The following is a 22,614-nucleotide window of genomic DNA, read 5'->3' as shown; positions in this document are numbered from 1 at the left end:
TTTGTTGTTAAATACTGTATTTAGCAATCTTCCAGCTGTATGACGATGGGGCTGTAAATGATCGAGTCCGGACAAGACAAACAATTTGTTGATATTATGAGCAACGTCACAGGCCGTTGTGGTGACACACAATCCACCAAGTCGCCTAGTTTGACCTCGGGATCTGTAAATAGCTGTTACATTTCTTTATAAACCTCCAGTGATGCATGACCATTGTTACAACAGCTTGTTCTTTTCTCCGAAAATCCCTCTGCCCACGGGATTCTCGAGCTTTGCGCTTTTGACTGATAACTTTCGAGTGCTACAATTGAAATTTCAGAATTAAAGTTATGTCATTTAAACAAAAAAGCATCTTCATATCTGTCGGTTTATAAGTCAGATATAAACCTTCTCCTATGGCTATCCGTTAAAATAATGCACTCCAGCGCATTTCCGGACTGCATTATTTTCACGGATAGCCCGCGGAGGCGGTTTATATCCTATACGTAGACAGCCTCAAAGGCTTTCGTGGGCAGCATGTGTCTCCCATACCCCATAGTTGTTGTAAGGGGTGACTGAAATATGGCTCAAAGGAAATCAAGATTTAAGGGGCACGTAATATAGCAACTTTGCAGGTTTTAATACTTTAGGACATTTGAGTACTTTCTACGAATGTTATTACTTTTTTCCTTTCAGAAATTGACTTAATGTATCAAGGGAAATTGATATTTGCAACAAAATCGCAATCAATTTTTGTACTTTTCTTGACCTTTAATGTGCACTGGCTAATTGATTCCTGAGCAACATCGATTGTTTGATGCCACAAACTCCTTGTTTTCCTAGTCCAGATTTGATTATTGTTGACTTTCATTGTTTATTCTCGATATGCTCCCTGATGTTGCTTGTTTTGCAGGGCTATTCTCCCGACGTCTATCTCTTCGGCGGGACATCTGTGGCCATGTTGCTGAACCAGTCACCAGATCCACACGCAAGTGTTGAGAGCCTCGGTCAGATATTCCAGGTCATTGCTGATGGATCTGGGTGCTGCCACCTAGGTCATCTTAAGATGAATATTTTGAAGATGGATGGCCAGGAGAGCAACAGGTTTGCTGAGTTGGCGCTTATTAGAGCTGTACTCATGTGTTGTCGTCCAGACATCCTGAGTCTCAGTACTGACATCCTGCTACCTGACAAGGGAGGTAACTCATGCCAAGTACCAGTCCGTGACAACCAACTGTTACTGAGGCTATTCCCGAGAGTAGTGAGGCTTTGTGGTGACCAGACGTCAAATCAGTATCATGCCTTTCAAATTCTGTCCCACTGGTTCAAGAGTTTACACAAATGCCTTCCTATTCTACACTCAAATCATGACACAGTTGGTTTTACATCTAAGGATTCAGTATACCTTGAGAAAACACTGAAGCTTGTGTTTCTCAACTGGGACAGTCCAGTAGATGGCGTGGCAGTCTTTGTTTGTGAGATATTCCAGGCGGTGTTGTCTGTGTGGAGCTGGGAGCGGACGTACAGGGGGATGGACAGTAACAGACTCAGCGAGGAGCTCCTGTCTCGCCTCCTGGACATCCCGTGGTATGCGAGGGGGAAGTACAAGCTGTTGAAGCTACTCCTGCCATACGTAGACATCAGAAAGGTAATCGGTGAAATGTGTTTGCAAATATCATAAGACAATGTTTTTTGTTTCATTTGCCTGAAGTTCTTATCTTAGCTCTGGCTATGACAATTGTGCCAGTTCTGGATTACCAGCATGCTGAAAAGCAATTAGTCCAATCTCACACTGCATTTCTTCCGTTTTCTTTCGATCCTTATGTGGAAATTGGCTAGAACAAAGTTTCCAGCTTCTAAAAACATTCATCCCAGCATCACCGCCTCCTTGGTCTAGAGGTAGAGCATCCGCCCGGAGAGCGGAAGGTCCGGGGTTTGATCCCCAGCCGCGTCATACCAAAAGACGTTAAAAGATGGTACTTCTTGTTACCCTGTCTGGCGCTTGGCATTAAGGGGCTAAAACAAAGACTGGTCGGCTTGGAGTCAGTATACTGTGTCTGAGTGGGGTCTTCATGTTAAACTGGTATCTCAGTGGGCTAGCACTATAAATAAGCATCAGTCCAGACTAGTACAAACATCGTAACACACACACGTGCATGCACGTCGCTATATTAGTGCAATAATCTGCGACGGGATGTAAAACCCAATTTCACCTCACCTCACATCCAAGCATCACCATGGTCAACACCCAAACAAATGGGTCACGCACTGTAATCTCTCGTTGTGACCTTACACGACTTGATCACCTGACTACCCCTGCCGCATCATTCTCTTTCTCGTCACCATGCTCTGGAGACGAGTATTGAGTTCTGGAGAATACAATTTATTCATTTTTTGAGAGCTAGCTCCTCATTTGTATAAACATTTATTACACTAATTGATAAACATGATCAACGCCTGGCCTGTAAAAAATGCCGACATACTTGTTCTACTGCTGATCCCCATGGTCTTTGTTGCGATTGTCGTGGCCTTTGCTCTAAGGATTACAGATGTTCCCAGTGTTCTCACCTCCTGGAAAAAGTTTTCCAAATATATATTAGGGGTGACTATTGGTGTGGAAATCACTATTGCGATAACTATTGATATTGAAAGAAACTATTGTGATAACTATTGATATTGCAAGCAACTATTGCGATAAATATCGATAGTTTTCAATGTATCATTTTGGATGGATTTTAGAGTTGAACTAAACCTTGAAACTGAAGTTTGAATGTGATAACCATAACAACAAATAAAAAGTAAAACTTGAGATATGGCTGATTTGGATTTTTTCTTTACCCTAATAATTTAAGAAAAAGAAACTTCCACATTACCATGTGTAAATTACTACCACTCATGATGTAGAGAAAAACAAATTTCAACCACATTGCATGTGATTTATTGATATGGTAAATACAATCGAAACTATCGATATTCCTAACCGAAAACGATACTATTGATCGGAAACTGATTTAACTATCGATTTATTGACTTTGAGTGCTTACCAATAGCAATATATCGATATTTTGATTTATCGTGACACCCCTAATATATATATATACGCACATGCCATAAACGTAATATTGACCGCCGGTCGAAATCTTTGGAGGCAGAACGCAGGCCTTCCTCTGCAAAGAAGCCCAAGGGTGTTACCAAACCAGCTGTGCCCTCCACTGTAGCAGTAGTCACACCACCTCCTTTTACTTATTGGACATTTGCGTATTGGAGAGCTTCCATCAAAACGAAGTTCTGCCAAAACACAAAGTAGTCTGTCCTTAGTGAAGAATTCGTGAAGTCTAGCTGGATGTAAGCACAGTCTGAAATACTCACGATTTGTCATTTTTACTAGAAAATGAAAGTGAATTAATTCCAGGACATCCCTGCGATATATTGAGAAAAGTCAATCTGACTGGAATTGATTTCTTTCCATTTAAAATTTTATGCAGACGGACTGGGACCATATGAAAAACACATTGATGATCTTGGCTATGACTTCCTTGCATTCCCAACTTGTTTAATAGAAATCCCCTCTTTCTGAAACTTGAAGTGGGGACCTCCCCAATCATTTAAATCATTCTAGCAAAATCTCTGCATTTGTGAAATGTTGGGTTGGAATATTTGTGAACTAACTAAAACTGTGTTTACTAATCACGTGTTTTCATCGTCCAGCTGTTTGCTGATGCATGCCTGAAGGGACATCTCCTGCAGTGTATGGCATCGAATGACCTGTCACCCCCTGCTGCGGATGTTTACAAGAGCTGTTTGCAGCAAATAAGGTACTTTACAGAAGTTGTGAAGTGTTCGTGAGATTAAACCTGCAGTTTGGACTGGTACAGATCTGTTTACTCCTATGTTTTGTCAGTCGTTCCTATGGATTTGGAATGAGGAACATGGGCTCCAAATCCAGGTGAAAAAATCACAGATGGTATAAAATCAAGTTTTCAACTGATGAATTAATATAACTTCTAATCTGGAAAGACATGAGGTGAGGCGAACGTCGTGTTCAAGATTGTTCCGCTCTCCAGAAAGACTCTCTATCCACTAGACCTTCCGCTCTCTGGAAAGACTCTCTATTCTATTAGACCATTTGGCGGTCTAATTTGGAAAGAAATATGGTACATACCTGTGCATAAATGCAAACTTTATCTAAACAAATTTTTAAATTGATATCGATCATTGTACCATGTATCTTTTTACCAAGGGTGCTGCCAATCTTTGAACCAATTGAGCATGATTGAAATAAACCTGTTGCATTATGGGTAATAAATATTGAGAAGATGCAGCGAATGGTCAAATGAAAGGCTGATGACCTTGGTCAGTTGATGTTAAAAAAGCATGTAAAATCAAGGATTCACACCATAAGATCTTGTCGTGTCTTGCTGCCTTAAAGAGGACACAGTCATTTGTTCAGCGTAACATGTGTAAGGTTGACACTGGTAAAAATGACTACTGACAAATTGCTCAAACTATGGACAGATTCTAAGTGAACTGGGGAGGTCGGGTAGCCTAGTGGTTAAAGTGTTTCCTCTTCACGCCGAAGACCCAGGTTTGATTCCCGACATGTGTACAATATGTGAAACCCATTTCTGGTGTCCCCTGCCGTGATATTTCTGGAATATTGCTAAAAGCGGTGTAAAACCATACCCACTCACTTAGTAAACTGCTGGTAACGTTTTGGTCAGTATGAGAACTGTTTTTCAGATGTGTCTTTTTTTTCTCTTGAATATAACTCTGCCTTTTCTGGAGGGTTTCAATCTTGGTCATTGCCAGTTCTCACTTTCAGTGGTGAGGTGAAGTGGGGTTTATTATCCCCGTCAAGATTAAAGCACTTATATAGCGACGTGCATGCACCATGTGCGTGTGTGAGTGTGCGTGTGTGCATGCATGCATGGTAACAATCAGTACCGTCTTTCGGTTATGTTGCATCGACCTTCCACTCTCCTGGCAGATGCTCTATCCACTAGACCATGGATGTAGTCTGCAAGAAGTTAAGAAGCAAATAAGAACGTGTTAGTTACGACTAACGTCATTGTTTTATGTTCATCTTGTTGCCAATGGTTACAGGAATGTCTGTGAGGAGGAGAATCAGCTGACTCTGTGGCGAGAGGCGTGGCTGGACGTTCTCCTGGCTGGACTCTTCAGTGATGAACCGTAAGTCTTTGAATCATAGATGGAGTTACGTGAGATGAAAGTACACACATAGCACATAGTCATGTTTATTATGTCTCTCCCCCTCTTCACTAACCTTGGCATATAGATAGGTCTAGTGGTGAACTAGTGCCTTTTGATAGTTTGGGATTTTTTATAAAAATCTTTTTTGAGTTACCATGGCAACAACTTTGACAGACTGAATGTGGCGGCAGTGCTGGTATCCATAGCAAATCTTGAAAACCGTACAATGTTTCTTCACCTAACTTGGCACATAGATAGGTATAGTTGTCTTTTGATAGTTGCAGATTTTTTAGTGAGTCAGTTAATATTTAACGTCACATCGGTAGTATTTCAGCCATATCGTGACGGGTGCGGATTTTTGAAAATATGTTTTTCAAGTTTCCATAGCAATGACTTTGACTTAGACTGAAAGTGGTGGTAGTGCTCGTTTCTGGAGCAGATCTTGAAAATCATTCAACATTTCTTGTCTTGCACACAAGGGGGCAGGGGATATGAGTATTTCATGCTTGTTTAGAGTGAAAATATCATTTATGATTGATTATCCTGACTTATATGCTAAAGTGCCAACCTAGGCGTCCCCTCTTCCACCTCTATCGTGTTTCGGCCGAGAGAATGAGAAAGAGAATAAGAGAGTGATGAGTTACCGGTTTGATGAAATGCTCAGAGGTGCATTCGGATGAGCTGTTTTTCTGTTCTCTGGGATCACTGTACAGAACGTTTCCTATGCCTTTCGGAAATGAGATGTGATAAGCAATAAGTATGAGTCAGGATAAGTATAAATGATATTTTTGCTCTAAAAAAATACATTTTCACAATATAATATTTGTTGCATAGTGTGTTTGCCAGGCATAATGTGTTTGTCTATCATAATGTGTTTGTCTATCATAATCTGTACATTTGGAGCACAGCCTTATTTGCGTGTTTCCCTCAGCCTGCTGTTCAGGAAGATGGGTGACTATTGGATCCCAATGACGCTGAAGTTGCTACCGGTGTCTGCAGCGTTCCTGCTGCGTCATGTGTGCGAGCTGAGACGTGAGAGCCTGTGTGAGGCGCGCAGAAGGCGGGCCCTGTACGTGTGGCTTGTCATACTCCGCAGCACCAGGAACAAGGGGCTCCAGGAACAGGATTTCGTAAGTCCTGAATCCCTACAGCTTCGGACATTTACTTCAAGCCTCTGAGTTAGAAATATCACTCGTATGAAGTTAGATTTCAATTGTTACTGACAGTACGGATTTAGTTACTGTTTATTGGCTGTCTTTGGTTTAGGAACCTTGAACTAAGAAGCTGTATTTTTTATGTCAGTTTAGTCAGTAACTGAGATTCCATTGGGATTATGTCGGAATATGTTCCCAGCACCTCATTCTTGTATACTCCCCAGGGAGTTGAGAATGGAATGCAAATAGATCCACTAGATTAGGAAACAAATAAAAATGCATTTGAGCAGATACTTGTACCTTGATACTTCCGCAATATAAATGTATGATGTAATAATAACAAAAAAAGGCCAGCTAAGGCTTAATAAAATAAAATAATTGGTTCTCGGGCAATAGCTTTTGAAAATATAGTGTGGGCGTGTGGCGTTTTATTTTGTTGTTGTTCAAACTAGTATTTAACCAAATAAACAGTTAACAAATAAGCCTGGGAAAGGGGCTCCCAGCATAAATGTATTCCTTTACCGTTAATTGACTACTGTTGGACTACCAGTATGCATAATACACATATACAATGAGCTTTGATTTTATTTCACAACGCGAAGATGTTATCGTGAGCACACAACACCAGAAGAAGCATGTCGACAAATCTCTCCTGAAGTATGCAAGTTTGTCCTGTCATTACACTATCTGGCTATCAAGGTGTTCATTGTGTATCTGGACTTAAGTTCATAAACTATTATCGTACATTACTTTTATCCAAGATTTCATTCAATTTTGTTGATAAAGTTTTTGACGAAATCATATATGAACTGATTGGCAAGTCACATCAACTCACCATGAACTCTCCTTGAAACGAACATTAGTTGTTTGCACTTCTGATATTGGCAATGACACTAAGTATATTTTAAACAAAATCACCCATAGATAGGGGGGAAAATGGGTGAACAGCCGTTTGATATTTCCGAGCTTTTTTAGGTAATCTTTATCTCTGCATATGACACATTGTCTGGCATACTTTACATCATGTCTTATGATGTTTTATCGTAAATATCATGTTTTCATTGACTAAATTTGCAAACTGCACAACAAGCACACAAACTCATTGCTGCCATAACCATAACACATAAAATGAGATGCACAGTAAAGCAGTGCACATGTAACGGGAAGTAACTGCATGCACTATTGGATTGCATTGTTTTTAAATATTGTAGCATTTCACTGCCCGAGTTGTGTGTTCGAGACGCAGAATATTTAAAGATTTTTTTTTTTTTAAAATGGAAATTAAAACGAAACATGCGTCAGACTTTATGATGATGAGAACCTAGACCGTTATCTTCTTTAGCCAACATGAGGATAGGGTGGTGTGAGTCCTTCCCGCTGGCTTGGGTTGCTGTCATGCTGTCACTCACTGGTTCATCTGACCCTGTTCTTATTTTCCCTTTCCAAACTGCAGTTGGTTTCTTATCAATTGTGAGAGTGGCGGGTGCTACCTGTTGAGCAGGAAATGCTTACCCTATTTCTAACACCTGGTGCCATCACTGATTTTCAGTGGTCCATTCATATAATTTTCATCACTATTTTGTCTTCTACTTGCAATGGATTCTGTTTTGGAAGATAATGGAGACTGTATAATGTGGTGATAATGTAATTATGAAACCATGCCCACAATGCAAAGATAATTAATTTGTGTTTGAATTCTAGAATGTTCAGCTGCTGACCGAAGCCTTGTACTCGAGAGATGAAGAAGTCAGAGGGGAGGCAGTCGCTTTCCTTTGTATAACGATGAAACAAACAGGTATTCTTGTTGGCAATAAAACATGTTTCAAATAGCTGTGTGGGTATCATGCTGTGTGAAGTTTTTCTTTTAATTTCTGTTTCATTTTGATTATACTGGTTGATATCCAGGCCAGAATACCTCCCCCCACATCCCTCTGGCTTGTCCCACGAGGAGATTCCAGGTCAGAATATACCCTCAACCCCCGTCATACCTCTGGCTTGTCCCACGAGGAGATACCAGGTCAGAATATACCCTCAACCCCCGTCATACCTCTGGCTTGTCCCACGAGGAGATTCCAGGTCAGAATATACCCTCAACCCCCGTCATACCTCTGGCTTGTCCCACGAGGAGATTCCAGGTCAGAATATACCCTCAACCCCCGTCATACCTCTGGCTTGTCCCACGAGGAGATTCCAGGTCAGAATATACCCTCAACCCCCGTCATACCTCTGGCTTGTCCCACGAGGAGATTCCAGGTCAGAATATACCCTCAACCCCCGTCATACCTCTGGCTTGTCCCACGAGGAGATTCCAGGTCAGAATATACCCTCAACCCCCGTCATACCTCTGGCTTGTCCCACGAGGAGATTCCAGGTCAGAATATACCCTCAACCCCCGTCATACCTCTGGCTTGTCCCACGAGGAGATTCCAGGTCAGAATATACCCTCAACCCCTGTCATACCTCTGGCTTGTCCCACGAGGAGATTCCAGGTCAGAATATACCCTCAACCCCCGTCATACCTCTGGCTTGTCCCACGAGGAGATTCCAGGTCAGAATATACCCTCAACCCCCGTCATACCTCTGGCTTGTCGCCCAAGGAGATTCCAGGTCAGAATATACCCTCATCCCCCCTCATACCTCTGGCTTGTCCCACGAGGAGATTCCAGGTCAGAATATACCCTCATCCCCCCTCTTACCTCTGGCTTGTCCCACGAGGAGATTCCAGGTCAGAATATACCCTCAACCCCCGTCATACCTCTGGCTTGTCGCCCAAGGAGATTCCAGGTCAGAATATACCCTCATCCCCCCTCATACCTCTGGCTTGTCCCACGAGGAGATTCCAGGTCAGAAAATACCCTCATCCCCCCTCATACCTTTGGCTTGTCCCACGAGGAGATTCCAGGTCAGAATATATACTCATCCCCCCTCATACCTCTGGCTTGTCGCCCAAGGAGATTCCAGGTCAGAATATACCCTCAACCCCCCCCATACCTCTGGCTTGTCGCCCAAGGAGATTCCAGGTCAGAATATACCCTCAACCCCCCTCATACCTCTGGCTTGTCGCCCAAGGAGATTCCAGGTCAAAATATACCCTCATCCCCCCCTCATACCTCTGGCTTGTCGCCCAAGGAGATTCCAGGTCAGAATATACCCTCAACCCCCCTCATACCTCTGGCTTGTCGCCCAAGGAGATTCCAGGTCAGAATATACCCTCATCCCCCCTCATACCTCTGGTTTGTCCCCCGAGGAGATTCCAGGTCAGAATATACCCTCATCCCCCCTCATACCTCTGGCTTGTCGCCCAAGGAGATTCCGGGTCAGAATATACCCTCAACCCCCCTCATACCTCTGGCTTGTCGCCCAAGGAGATTCCAGGTCAGAATATACCCACAACCCCCGTCATACCTCTGGCTTGTCCCACGAGGAGATTCCAGGTCAGAATATACCCTCAACCCCTGTCATACCTCTGGCTTGTCCCACGAGGAGATTCCAGGTCAGAATATACCCTCAACCCCCGTCATACCTCTGGCTTGTCCCACGAGGAGATTCCAGGTCAGAATATACCCTCAACCCCCGTCATACCTCTGGCTTGTCGCCCAAGGAGATTCCAGGTCAGAATATACCCTCATCCCCCCTCATACCTCTGGCTTGTCCCACGAGGAGATTCCAGGTCAGAATATACCCTCATCCCCCCTCATACCTCTGGCTTGTCCCACGAGGAGATTCCAGGTCAGAATATACCCTCAACCCCCGTCATACTTCTGGCTTGTCGCCCAAGGAGATTCCAGGTCAGAATATACCCTCATCCCCCCTCATACCTCTGGCTTGTCCCACGAGGAGATTCCAGGTCAGAATATACCCTCATCCCCCCTCATACCTTTGGCTTGTCCCACGAGGAGATTCCAGGTCAGAATATATACTCATCCCCCCTCATACCTCTGGCTTGTCGCCCAAGGAGATTCCAGGTCAGAATATACCCTCAACCCCCCCCATACCTCTGGCTTGTCGCCCAAGGAGATTCCAGGTCAGAATATACCCTCATCCCCCCTCATACCTCTGGCTTGTCGCCCAAGGAGATTCCAGGTCAAAATATACCCTCATCCCCCCCTCATACCTCTGGCTTGTCGCCCAAGGAGATTCCAGGTCAGAATATACCCTCAACCCCCCTCATACCTCTGGCTTGTCGCCCAAGGAGATTCCAGGTCAAAATATACCCTCATCCCCCCCTCATACCTCTGGCTTGTCGCCCAAGGAGATTCCAGGTCAGAATATACCCTCAACCCCCCTCATACCTCTGGCTTGTCGCCCAAGGAGATTCCAGGTCAGAATATACCCTCATCCCCCCTCATACCTCTGGTTTGTCCCCCGAGGAGATTCCAGGTCAGAATATACCCTCATCCCCCCTCATACCTCTGGCTTGTCCCCCGAGGAGATTCCGGGTCAGAATATACCCTCAACCCCCCTCATACCTCTGGCTTGTCGCCCAAGGAGATTCCAGGTCAGAATATACCCTCATCCCCCCTCATACCTCTGGCTTGTCCCCCGAGGAGATTCCAGGTCAGAATTTACCCTCATCCCCCCTCATACCTTTGACTTGTCCCCCGAGGAGATTCCAGGTCAGAATATACCCTCATCCCCCCTCATACCTTTGGCTTGTCCCCTGAGGAGATTCCAGGTCAGAATATACCCTCAACCCCCCTCATACCTCTGGCTTGTCGCCCAAGGAGATTCCAGGTCAGAATATACCCTCATACCCCCTCATACCTCTGGCTTGTCCCCCGAGGAAATTCAGGGTCAGAATACACCCCCCATACCTCTAGCTTGGCCCTTGAGGAGATTCCGGGTCAGAAATGGTCCTTTGTGAATACTGCTTGTCAGAAGTCCAGGTAATATATGCAGCAGTGTGTGACTGGCTGCTAATGGTGTGTCTGTCCAGACTCAGATTATTTACAGGAATATGTGATATAGCTGTAATATTGCTGATGCTGTACAATGACATTTACTAACTGGTTGATACATTCTTTTTTTACAAAGGAAAGTAACAACATTTCTATATTCCTACAGAACTGCTAACTGAGAAGGAGGTGGATCTGCTAAAGAGTGGTCTCCCCTTGTGTCTGCGAGTAGATTCAGCTCCTTTCCGCCAAAACCTGGCTTCCAGCATGAAGAAACTGATGATCCGACTCCGTAATGGCTGTCTGGCAGGGATCAAGAAGAAGCAGCAGGAGAGAGAACTGGGTAGGTTGATGTTGTTGATGCTGATGATCCTGTTGATGCTGATGATCCTGTTGATGCTTTTGACGCTGTCACAGTAGAGTTGCAGCTTGTACATGACTGCTTGGTTACAACTATTTCTCTCAATAGTCTCTTAAACTGACAGGAGTAGCTAATACTATGTGTGAAGCAAGCTAGACACAGGTTTTGTCTTCCTTGACTCGGAACCTTTGTAGTTAATTGTAATTAGCAGTTGTATTTGTTGGATACTTATTACTCATGATCTCCCCGGCATATAATGCGGGGGGATGTAGTCATCATCTGATCTGTCTGTCTGTCCGTCTGTTCATCCGTATTTTTCGTATCCGGAGCATAACTTGAAAACTGTGTAAGATTTTTCATTCAAACTTGGTACATGTATTAGCCAGGGGCAGAAGTGGTGCCTTTTGCTATTGTGGGGGACTGGGGGATTTGTCATCTTCTGATGAATCTTGAATAGATTTGAAATTGTTCAAGCATGATTAAACAGCTTTGGGCATAAATGCAGTGTTCTGATGCCATTTCTTGTCGCTTCGCTAAAATATCAGGGGGTTTGTGGGGCTTGCCCTCCTTGATTAAATGCTTTTGTGAGTGATATATAATCTATGATTACCAAAGTTTTTCAAAATATGTATTCGTTTTATATGTTACCACAATGTTTGTCACTGATGATGTTGTGCATGTCGTTACTTATGGAACTTCTCATCTTCCCAAGGCAAGGGAAATTCCAGCCTAGTTTGGCAAGGGAAACTGGACTTTTATAGTCAGTTAACTCCCTTGCGTCGGGACGATGGGAACTTCTATTTTTAAGTACTTTTTTATATTCATTTTTTTCAAAGTTTGGATTGATGTTAAATTTTGTGGTTTAGTCATATTGAGCCATACAAACGCAAGTTGAATAAATTTCTTCTGCATATTTGGCGTTTTATTGCCCTGTTTTTAACATAGTGCCGCTTGCATGTGCAGCTACATCACTAGCCATGCTTCACGTGAAAACCAGCATCATGGCATGGTACCCTTAACATTTTGGGGGCACGGGTGGCCCAGTTATCTAAGGCGCCACAATTCACTTTGCAGAGTTGCGTCCCTGGGGCACGCCAGAAACCTATGATCGTGGGTTTGAATTCCGTATCGCCCTGATTATGTTTCTTGGTTTGTTAGCACCATGCCCATGCTCGTGGGTTTCACTGAAGTGGTAAACGTCTAAGACCTGCATCACTTCGGGCTTTCTTCCCACATTAAACTGACACGCTGTGATATAATTGCAATACTGTTAAAAGCGGTGTTAAACAAAACTCACTCACTCACTCTTAACATTTTTCTTTTTCGAATGAAATTTAACTTTTTTACCCACGGATTACTCCAAAGCCTCAACTAGGGTTGGCATCTCTGCTCGTATGAAGGTCACCTGGTCACATCTCCATCTGTTGTTCTGTTGGCAGTCAGGTCCCTGGGTTTCCTTGACTGGCTGCATGGGACGTTGATGGACAGCTTGTTGCCCGGCGCCAGCTTCCAACGCCGTAAGACCTGCCTGGAGATCCTGAATGTCATCTACGACACCCTGGTGTATGTGCCCGGTGGGGGAACGCCGCTGAGGGGGCAGGCTCAAGGTAAATCAATAAACAGTCTTCAACAGTAGGAACCACAGCGTTCCACTGGTAGTGTCCTTGCTCTCTGTGTAAACTGTCACCTGAACTGTTTAACTCATTTGGGATCATCTCCATGGCCTAGTTAATAGAGCATCTGTTCGGAGCCTAGTGAATAGAGCGTGTGTTCGGAGCCTAGTGAATAGAGCGTCTGTTCGGAGCCTAGTGAATAGAGCGTCTGTTCAGAGCCTAGTGAATAGGGCTTCCGTTCGGAGCCTAGTGAATAGAGCGTCTGTTCAGAGCCTAGTGAATAGAGCGTCTGTCCGGAGCCTAGTGAGTAGAGCGTCTGTCCGGAGCCTAGTGAATAGAGCGTCTGTTCGAAGCCTAGTGAATAGAGCGTCTGTTTGGAGCCTAGTGAATAGAGCGTCTGTCCGGAGCCTAGTGAATAGAGCGTCTTTTCGGAGCCTAGTGAATAGAGCGTCCTTTCGGAGCCTAGTGAATAGAGCGTCTGTCCGGAGCCTAGTGAATAGAGCGTCTGTCCGGAGCCTAGTGAATAGAGCGTCTGTTCGGAGTCTAGTGAATAGAGCGTCTGTTCGGAGCCTAGTGAATAGAGCGTCTGTTCGGAGCCTAGTGAATAGAGCGTCCTTTCGGAGCCTAGTGAATAGAGCGTCTGTTCGGAGCCTAGTGAATAGAGCGTCCTTTCGGGGCCTAGTGAATAGAGCGTCTGTTCGGAGCCTAGTGAATAAAGCGTCTGTTCGGAGCCTAGTGAATAGAGCATCTGTTCGGAGCCTAGTGAATAGAGCGTCTGTCCGGAGCCTAGTGAAGAGAGCGTCTGTTCGGAGCCTAGTGAATAGAGCAACCTTTCGGAGCCTAGTGAATAGAGCGTCCGTCCGGAGCCTAGTGAATAGAGCGTCTGTCCAGGCCCTAGTGAATAGAGCGTCTGTCCGGAGCCTAGTGAATAGAGCGTCTGTCCGGAGCCTAGTGAATAGAGTGTGTGTTCGGAGCCTAGTGAATAGAGCGTCTGTCCGGAGCCTAGTGAATAGAGTGTCTGTTCAGAGCCTAGTGAATAGAGCGTCTGTCCGGAGCCTAGTGAATAGAGCGTCTGTACGGAGCCTAGTGAATAGAGCGTCTGTTCAGAGCCTAGTGAATAGAGCGTCTGTTCAGAGCCTAGTGAATAGAGCGTCTGTCCGGAATCTAGTGAATAGAGCGTCTGTTCAGAGCCTAGTGAATAGAGCGTCTGTCTGGAGCCTAGTGAATAGAGCGTCTGTTCAGAGCCTAGTGAATAGAGCGTCTGTCCGGAGCCTATTGAGTAGAGCGTCTGTCCGGAGCCTAGTGAATAGAGCGTCTGTTTGGAGCCTAGTGAATAGAGCGTCTGTCCGGAGTCTAGTGAATAGAGCGTCTGTTCGGAGCCTAGTGAATAGAGCGTCTGTCATAATAATGTTCCTCATAATAATGAAGTTGACATGCACAAATTCTCTCCCTTACAATTGTGATGTTTTTGACTTGTTTCAGAGAGGTGTGTACAGATTGTTGACTACGCTCACCGCCTGGGTCTGTGTGATTTCTTCTCCTGGAGGTCCATGGTGGCCGTGTGCTCCTGTATCACCGACGGCGCTGACGAGGTGAGGTGTTTCTGTAGCAATTGCAGTATATTGATTGATTATTTGTCATTTGTCATTTTGATGTACATGTATATCAATGTAAATAATGTATGACGATATGAACTGTTGCCTTCACCTTATCTTTCATTGCTGTCTCCTGAAGATGTATATCAACATGATGGGCAGAATCCATTTTGTATTTTGTTCACCCTATTTGGTTAGAATAAGTCCCCAGCACTGCTTTACTTGTCGAAAGCTGTGACTAAATTGAATTCGGTGTCCAGACTGTTTTGACTTCTAGTCATCGTACCCAGATGATGTACATTGCTCATTCCAGTGCAGTTTGCTTTATGGATATCGTATTTAATTGTTTCAGATATGTTTATCATTTTTTTGTTGATTTGGGTGGAACACACTGGTATACAAAATTTCAAGGTACACACTTTACATAAAAACAAACCAACAGATGTCCTTGAATCTATTAATAATCTATTATATGATTTCATTATATATAAAGGAGTCACTGATTTTAAAAGCACACACTTGGTTCTACCAGGTGCAGGAGTTGAGTGCGGAGCTCCTGATGCGTTTCTTCCCGTGGTCCGCGCCCAGACAACGCGGGTACCACCCCGGGGAACTAGCTTGTCACCTTCTCCGAACTGCTATCCATCTCTGCAGCAGCCCGCGGCCATACGAGACTCAGAGTGGTGCACTCATCTGTAACATCGTCTTTGTCAAGTGAGTTTGTCTGTAGTCAGGGACCACCTCTGTGGTCTTGTTGTAGAACTTCCGCCCAGAGATTGGAAGGTCCGGGTTTCGATCCCCGTCCGTGTCATACCTAAAGACGTTAAAAGATGTTACTTGTTGTTACCCTGTCTGGAGCTCGGCATTTAGGGGCAAAAACAAGGCCTGGTCAGTTCGGAGTCAGTTTACTGGGTCTAAGTGGGGTATTCATGTTAAATTGCAGCATGGTATCTCAGTGTGCTAGCACTATAAATCGGCATCAGTCCGGACTAGTACAAGTGGCCACACAGACACATGCATGCACGTCGCTATATAAGTGCAATAATCTTGGACACAATGTTAAACCCCATTTCACCTCACCTCACCTCACCAATGGTCAGGGACATATGGTCAGGACAAGGCTTTTCCCACTATTTACAAGACAGGTTTGCTGCTTGTACCAGTTGTAAGAAGTTGCAGCCTGATAACCAAAGTTATGTTTACTGAAGGGGTCGTCAGTTCATACGATCATTTGTTGTCTGTTTTCTGCACTGTCTACTTGTGAAATGTTGGATGTCATACCTGTAGCAAGTCTATTCTGTTCATTCAAGTTTTGATCCACTCAACCACAACCACCAGACAATTGCAGATGTTGCACACCACATGCTTTACCACAACTGACAAGAGTAAAGTTTCTACATCCGGGCAAAATATCACATGTTTCCGGTAACGATGAAAACTTGGATCGGAAATTATATGAATAAAGACCATGCATATAGTTAGCATACTCGACAATATGTTATGAATGTTTGATGGGGATTTGTTGAAAAATAAACATATTTGGGATTGAATACAATATCCTTGGTTTATCACCCCCGATTACTCGAAGTGTTGTAAAGATCTCTGGTCTAGTTCTACATTCCCCAAACTGAGCTGGTATGCCATGATAGAACTGATGCATTAACTCCCAGACCCTGTTGCCAGGTATGCCGGTGAGCAGGGGGCAGTGTTCAGCCGGGAGTCGGGAGGAGGTTTCACCTGCACACTGACAGCCTCATCCCAGGCTCATCCTCAGTTCCTGCAGCTGCTGCTGGGGGAGATCCAGCAGTCTCTGGTGCTGGCCAAGACCAACCTGGTGCTGGCGTCCAGACAAAGCTCCATTCATGGTACGCACAGGTGGCCCGTGAAGATTCCGGGGTAGAATGGGTCTTCAGCAACCCATGCTTGTCGTAAAAGGCGACTAACAGGATCGGGTGGTCAGGCTCGCTGACTTGGTTGATGCATGTCATCGATCCCAATTGCGTGGATCGATGCTCATGATGTCAATCACTGGATTGTCTGGTCCAGACTCGATTATTTACAGACCGCCATCATATAGCTGGAATATTGCTGAGTGCGGCGTTAAACAACAAATCAACCAACCAACCAACCAACAGGTGGCCAGTTTGAGGTTAGACAAACAAAAATTGATGTAAGCTACCGTTTCTGTTTGGTGTCAGGATACAGGGAGGCTGTTTGGATTCTGCTTATATCCAACATTGACCTGAATTTTATTCCCCACTATTGTAATATTAACATGATGAATGCCTTCATGATACGAGTAATTGTTGAAACAGACTACAGCTGAATGTATTTCTTATTACAGGTTTGATACAGGCCATTACGTTATGTCTCAAGTCTCGGCAAGCTCATTGTGACCTGGACCTTCCTGAAAGTCTGCTTCTGGATCTGCTGAAGGTCAATGTGAAGGTGATTCAGATGACCTTGTCAGTGACCTCTGGTGGCAATGAGAAAGGTGAGTGATGAGGGTTGTCTCACTCTGTCTGTTGGTGCAGAAATGTGTTCTTTTGTATAAAATAATGAATTTTTTTCACATCTTTAAGATTTTTATTGTTCCTCTTTGTAAATGTGTGTTTTCTGTAAATAACATTACTGTTCAAAGCTATGAGTAACATTCAGGCATTGTCTTAGTGGAAACTGCTTTTTTATCCCCCGCCGCGCGAAAGCGCGAAGCGGGGGATATAGTATTCACGACCGTCCGTACGTCCGTCCGTACGTCCCACCTGTTTGTTGCCGCGATATCTCAAGAACTAAACACTGGATTGTCTTCATGTTTGGAACTATGGTGTATATACAGACACCGCAGACACCAGTCGGTTTTGGTGACCTTGACCCCATTTTCAAGGTCACAGCAGGCAAATCTGCTTTTTGAGTTTGAAAACGGTGTTGCCGCGATATCTCAAGAACTAAACACTGGATTGTTTTCATATTTGGAACTATGGTGTATATACAGACTCCGCAGACACCAGTCGGTTTTGGTGACCTTGACCCCATTTTCAAGGTCACAGCAGGTAAATCTGCTTTTGGAGTTGGAAAACGGTGTTGCCGCGATATCTCAAGAAGTAATCGCTGGATTGTCTTCATATTTGGTACTATGGTGTATATACAGGCGGGGGACATTTCGTCACTTCTGTGACAAATACTTGTTATTATTACTTCAATATCTTTGCATCCAAGCAGGGCATCAAGGCATTGAACTTTAGTCTGATATGATATTGTAACTTTAATGTTTTAACGTTCTCATGAGCTTATGTAAGCTCAGCATTTGTGGATATTAGGAAAATGGTGTCTTTTCTAATCTTGTACTGGTAATTTACAAATGTCAGAAATCGAAGTGAAGGATCTCTCTTTTTTTATAGAGAGCTGCCCATCGTTTGCAGAGCTGGGTGTTGCACTTGATAGCCTTGTATCGGGGGAGCGGGAGGGAGAATCGCTGTCACTGACACCGCAGTTCCAGTTCATGCTGTCCTGGTGCTGGGTCAACCTAAAGGTAAGGGAGGAAAAGAGGAGAGGGATGATGTGGGTGGGGTAGTTGTGACAGGTGAGAGAACTTGTGTTGGGAAAGAGGAGAGAGGAGAGAGGATGTATATGTGTGTTGGTGGGTGGAGTTGTGAGATAGCATGTGTCAGGAGAGAGGAGAGGATGTGTATGTGTGTTGGTGGGGGGGAGTTGTGAGAGGTGAGATAGCGTGTGTCAGGAGAGAGGATGTGTATGTGTGTTGGTGGGGGGAGTTGTGAGAGGTGAGATAGCGTGTGTCAGGAGAGAGGATGTGTATGTGTGTTGGTGGGGGAGTTGTGAGAGGTGAGATAGCGTGTGTCAGGAGAGAGGAGAGAGGATGTGTATGTGTGTTGGTGGGGGGAGTTGTGAGAGGTGAGATAGTGTGTGTCAGGAGAGAGGATAGGATGTGTATGTGTGTTGGTGGGGAAAGTTGTGAGAGGTGAGATAGCGTGTGTCAGGAAAGAGGAGAGAGGATGTGTATGTGTGTTGGTGGGGGGAGTTGTGAGAGGTGAGATAGCGTGTGTCAGGAGAGAGGAAAGAGGATGTGTATGTGTGTTGGTGGGGGAGTTGTGAGAGGTGAGATATTGTGTGTCAGGAGAGAGGAGAGAGGATGTATATGTGTGTTGGTGGGGGGAGGTGTGAGAGGTGAGATAGCATGTGTCAGGAGAGAGGAGAGAGGATGTATATGTGTGTTGGTGGGGGGGTTGTGAGAGGTGAGATAGCGTGTGTCAGGAGAGAGGAGAGAGGATGTATATGTGTGTTGGTGGGGGGAGTTGTGAGAGGTGAGATAGCATGTGTCAGGAGAGAGGAGAGAGGATGTATATGTGTGTTGGTGGGGGGAGTTGTGAGAGGTGAGATAGCATGTGTCAGGAGAGAGGAGAGAGGATGTATATGTGTGTTGGTGGGGGGAGTTGTGAGAGGTGAGAGAACTTGTGTCAGGAGAGAGGAGAGAGGATGTATATGTGTGTTGGTGGGGGGAGTTGTGAGAGGTGAGATAGCGTGTGTCAGGAGAGAGGATTGTATATGTGTGTTGGTGGGGGGAGTTGTGAGCGGTGAGAGAACTTGTGTCAGGAGAGAGGAGAGAGGATGTGTATGTGTGTTGGTGGGGGGAGTTGTTACAGGTGAGATAGCGTGTGTCAGGAGAGAGGAGAGAGGATGTATATGTGTGTTGGTGGGGGGAGTTGTGAGAGGTGAGATAGCATGTGTCAGGAGAGAGGAGAGAGGATGTATATGTGTGTTGGTGGGGGGAGTTGTGAGAGGTGAGATAGCGTGTGTCAGGAGAGAGGAGAGTGGATGTATATGTGTGTTGGTGGGTGGGACGTGAGAGGTGAGATAGCGTGTCTCGTGAGAGGAGAAGTATATGTGTGTTGGTGGGGGGAGTTGTGAGAGGTGAGATAGCGTGTCTCAGGAGAGAGGATGTATATGTGTGTTGGTGGGGGGAGATGTGAGAGGTGAGATAGCATGTGTCAGGAGAGAGGAGAGAGGATGTATATGTGTGTTGGTGGGGGGAGTTGTGAGGGGTGAGATAGCATGTGTCAGGAGAGAGGAGAGAGGATGTATATGTGTGTTGGTGGGGGGAGTTGTGAGAGGTGAGAGAACTTGTGTCAGGAGAGAGGAGAGAGGATGTATATGTGTGTTGGTGGGGGGAGTTGTGAGAGGTGAGATAGCGTGTGTCAGGGAAGTGGTTGTGGAATTGACTGTCACTGACCCCAGATTTGGTTGATGTCCTTTCCTCCCAGCAGTCTTAGCACTATGACTCCACTACTCCAATACTTTAACATTCATGTAGTGCTGACATTGCATTGTTGAGCAGGGCCTTGGTACAAGAACAGTCCCAAGGTAGGAGCGGAGGAGAAGGAATAAAAGATCTTAATTTGGATGATTTGTATTTCTGAGATGCTTGAAGCTTGCCTCCATCGAGCAGACATTTCATCTTAGGCCAGAGTGTAGGCTTTGTGTCACCACAAAAGGGCACACTGATATTCATTCAAATAAATTATCTGGATTTATTAAATTATCCTGCATTACTCCTTAATGCATGTTATGCTATGGCGTAAATCATGTGAAATATATGAAGATACAAACCGGAGGCACAATAGAATCACAAGAAATATTCACTAAGAATCAACACAACAAGTGAGAATCAAGATTTTTATGCTGAGAGATCACACAGGTGAATCCACTGTGAGTGACAGCAATAATGTGAAGACTGTGATGTCATCACTCCCGTGGTCACGTGGGAGCTGTGTGATAGGGTTGTCCTCAAGGCTAGTTACAACAACTTCTTCTTCAGCAAGACTTCACACAGCTCTTCTTTCTGTAAACAAAAAGCAGTAATATGCATTAAAGAGTAATGCAGGATAAGTATACAAATATAAAAAAATATCTAGGGATTTTACAGGTTTTGTTTAACCAAGATGTCCTAATGCTCACATGTACCAAAAGGCGTTACATTATGGTTCATGAGGCCACATGTGACTTTAGGTGAGCCTTGTGGCATGATTCGATGACTGTCTTTAAGATGCTGCCATTTTGTTGACTCCTCCCCACCTTGCAGGAAAGCTGTACTTGTCTTGGTGAGGTCACTGCCTCTCTGGTGAGCTTCCGGACCTCGGAGAGACCGACATGGCTGTCGGAGCTACAAGGTGTGGGCCAGATGTATGTACAAGTCCTCACCAGCTGTCGGATCAGGGTAGGCAGTTCTTAATGAAAACAAATAAAGTAAACAAATAGAAATGTATAATTGGATTATTCTTAGTATGGATTATGATGTAGTTTGTATGTATGAATTGGTCATGAAACATTACCCGTGTCTTGATTGTGCTTGTAGGGTGCCATTGAAGGCTGTCGCCATGGGTTCCTGCGGTACTGCTCGGCACTGATGTCCTGTGATGAGCCCGCTCTAGCAGCCATACCAGCAGACATTCTGTACCAGGTAGAGTTCAGGCTCCTTGTGGCCCTGAAATAACCAATTGTCTTACGTTTCCTTTGACAGCATGGCATCATTTAGGAGGGGGATATGGACTTATGTCAGGGCAAATCTTAAATATCATGTTGTGAATATCTCAGTCATCTAGCTGTGAATATATATCATGCTGGGAATACCTTTGATATCATGCTGAGGATATTTTGCATATCTTGCTGTGAATATATATCATGCTGGGAATACCTTTGATATCACGCTGAGGATATATTGCATATCTTGCTGTGAATATATATCATGCTGGAAATACCTTTGATATCAATTATCATGCTGAGGATATTTTGCATATCTTGCTGGGAATATATATCATGCTGGGAATACCTTTGATATCATGCTGAGGATATATTGGATAACTTGCTTGAAATATATATCATGCTGGGAATATCTTTGATATCATGCTGAGGATATATTGGATGTCTTGCTGGGAATATATATCATGCTGGTATATCTGATATCATCCTTTGGATGCAGAGGACATGCTTGATATATATCTTATATCATGCTGGGGAGATATGAGACTTGCTGAGAGATATTTATGATACCGTGTTTGGCATATCTCGGATACCAAGCTAGACACTGTTCTAATGTGTTGTGGGGATATATCCGATATGTTGGAAATATTTATCATGCTGAAGCAAGAATACTGACGATGTCAGTGATATCATGCAGGGGATATGTTGATCAGCTGGGCATTGTGATGCAAGAGTCATGTGGTTGTCACAGATTTGTTTCTCGTTGTAGATAATGAGTAGCCTGGAGAGCAACTTGATGTCGGTGTCCGTGACTCGCAGGTCCGCGGGGCTGCCTGTCATCGTGCAGGTCATTGCCCAGGCTGAGCAGAGGAGGAGACAGGCAAGTCAACACTGAGCAGGTCATGGGGAGCCATGCCGAGCTGAAGGAGGGCTTGTGCAACTCCATGATGGTTTAATGAGATAGTATTTGCAGTGAATGAATAGATATTATTAGATGAGTGTTTTGTATGGAAAATGTCATACATTAGGAATATAAATTGTGTTGGGCAAGCCTATGGTTTGCATAATACATACTTTTTATTCCTAATAGGATATTTACAATTAGGGAAACACACAAGAATGGTGGTCTTTTATTATATGATGTGACTATGACTGGCAGCCATGTTGGTTTCATGAGCACTGACACCTCGGGAAATCTATATGAACTTTGGTGGAATATTATGGACATGGTTTTGAGTTATACTGCATCACAGCTATTTATATATTTATTAAAAGTAGTTCCTGCCAGGAGACTCCATTTGCATATTCATCACA

General features: G+C 44.4%; 1 protein-coding gene across 3 annotated transcripts in view; it reads left to right on the top strand.

The window, feature by feature from the left end:
- The window catches only part of LOC124131900 (thyroid adenoma-associated protein homolog), a 48,687-nt gene that overhangs the window by 11,882 nt on the left and 14,191 nt on the right, over positions 1 to 22,614 (top strand). For all 3 annotated transcript variants that reach the window (XM_046495422.2, XM_046495421.2, XM_046495420.2), the window contains 15 exons: positions 893 to 1,627; positions 3,688 to 3,794; positions 5,083 to 5,169; positions 6,122 to 6,320; positions 8,046 to 8,139; positions 11,409 to 11,582; positions 13,040 to 13,207; positions 14,696 to 14,805; positions 15,341 to 15,522; positions 16,492 to 16,673; positions 17,153 to 17,302; positions 18,207 to 18,337; positions 20,903 to 21,037; positions 21,176 to 21,280; positions 22,070 to 22,180. In XM_046495422.2, coding sequence (XP_046351378.2) covers positions 893 to 1,627; positions 3,688 to 3,794; positions 5,083 to 5,169; positions 6,122 to 6,320; positions 8,046 to 8,139; positions 11,409 to 11,582; positions 13,040 to 13,207; positions 14,696 to 14,805; positions 15,341 to 15,522; positions 16,492 to 16,673; positions 17,153 to 17,302; positions 18,207 to 18,337; positions 20,903 to 21,037; positions 21,176 to 21,280; positions 22,070 to 22,180 — 2,670 coding nt within the window. The remainder of the gene's footprint in view (positions 1 to 892; positions 1,628 to 3,687; positions 3,795 to 5,082; positions 5,170 to 6,121; positions 6,321 to 8,045; positions 8,140 to 11,408; positions 11,583 to 13,039; positions 13,208 to 14,695; positions 14,806 to 15,340; positions 15,523 to 16,491; positions 16,674 to 17,152; positions 17,303 to 18,206; positions 18,338 to 20,902; positions 21,038 to 21,175; positions 21,281 to 22,069; positions 22,181 to 22,614) is intronic.

Source organism: Haliotis rufescens, unplaced genomic scaffold, assembly GCF_023055435.1.
Source record: "Haliotis rufescens isolate VD_foot unplaced genomic scaffold, xgHalRufe1.0.p SCAF_3, whole genome shotgun sequence".
NCBI lineage: Eukaryota > Metazoa > Mollusca > Gastropoda > Lepetellida > Haliotidae > Haliotis > Haliotis rufescens.
Note: the sequence above shows the minus strand (reverse complement) of the source record. Positions and strands in the feature narration are given on the sequence as shown.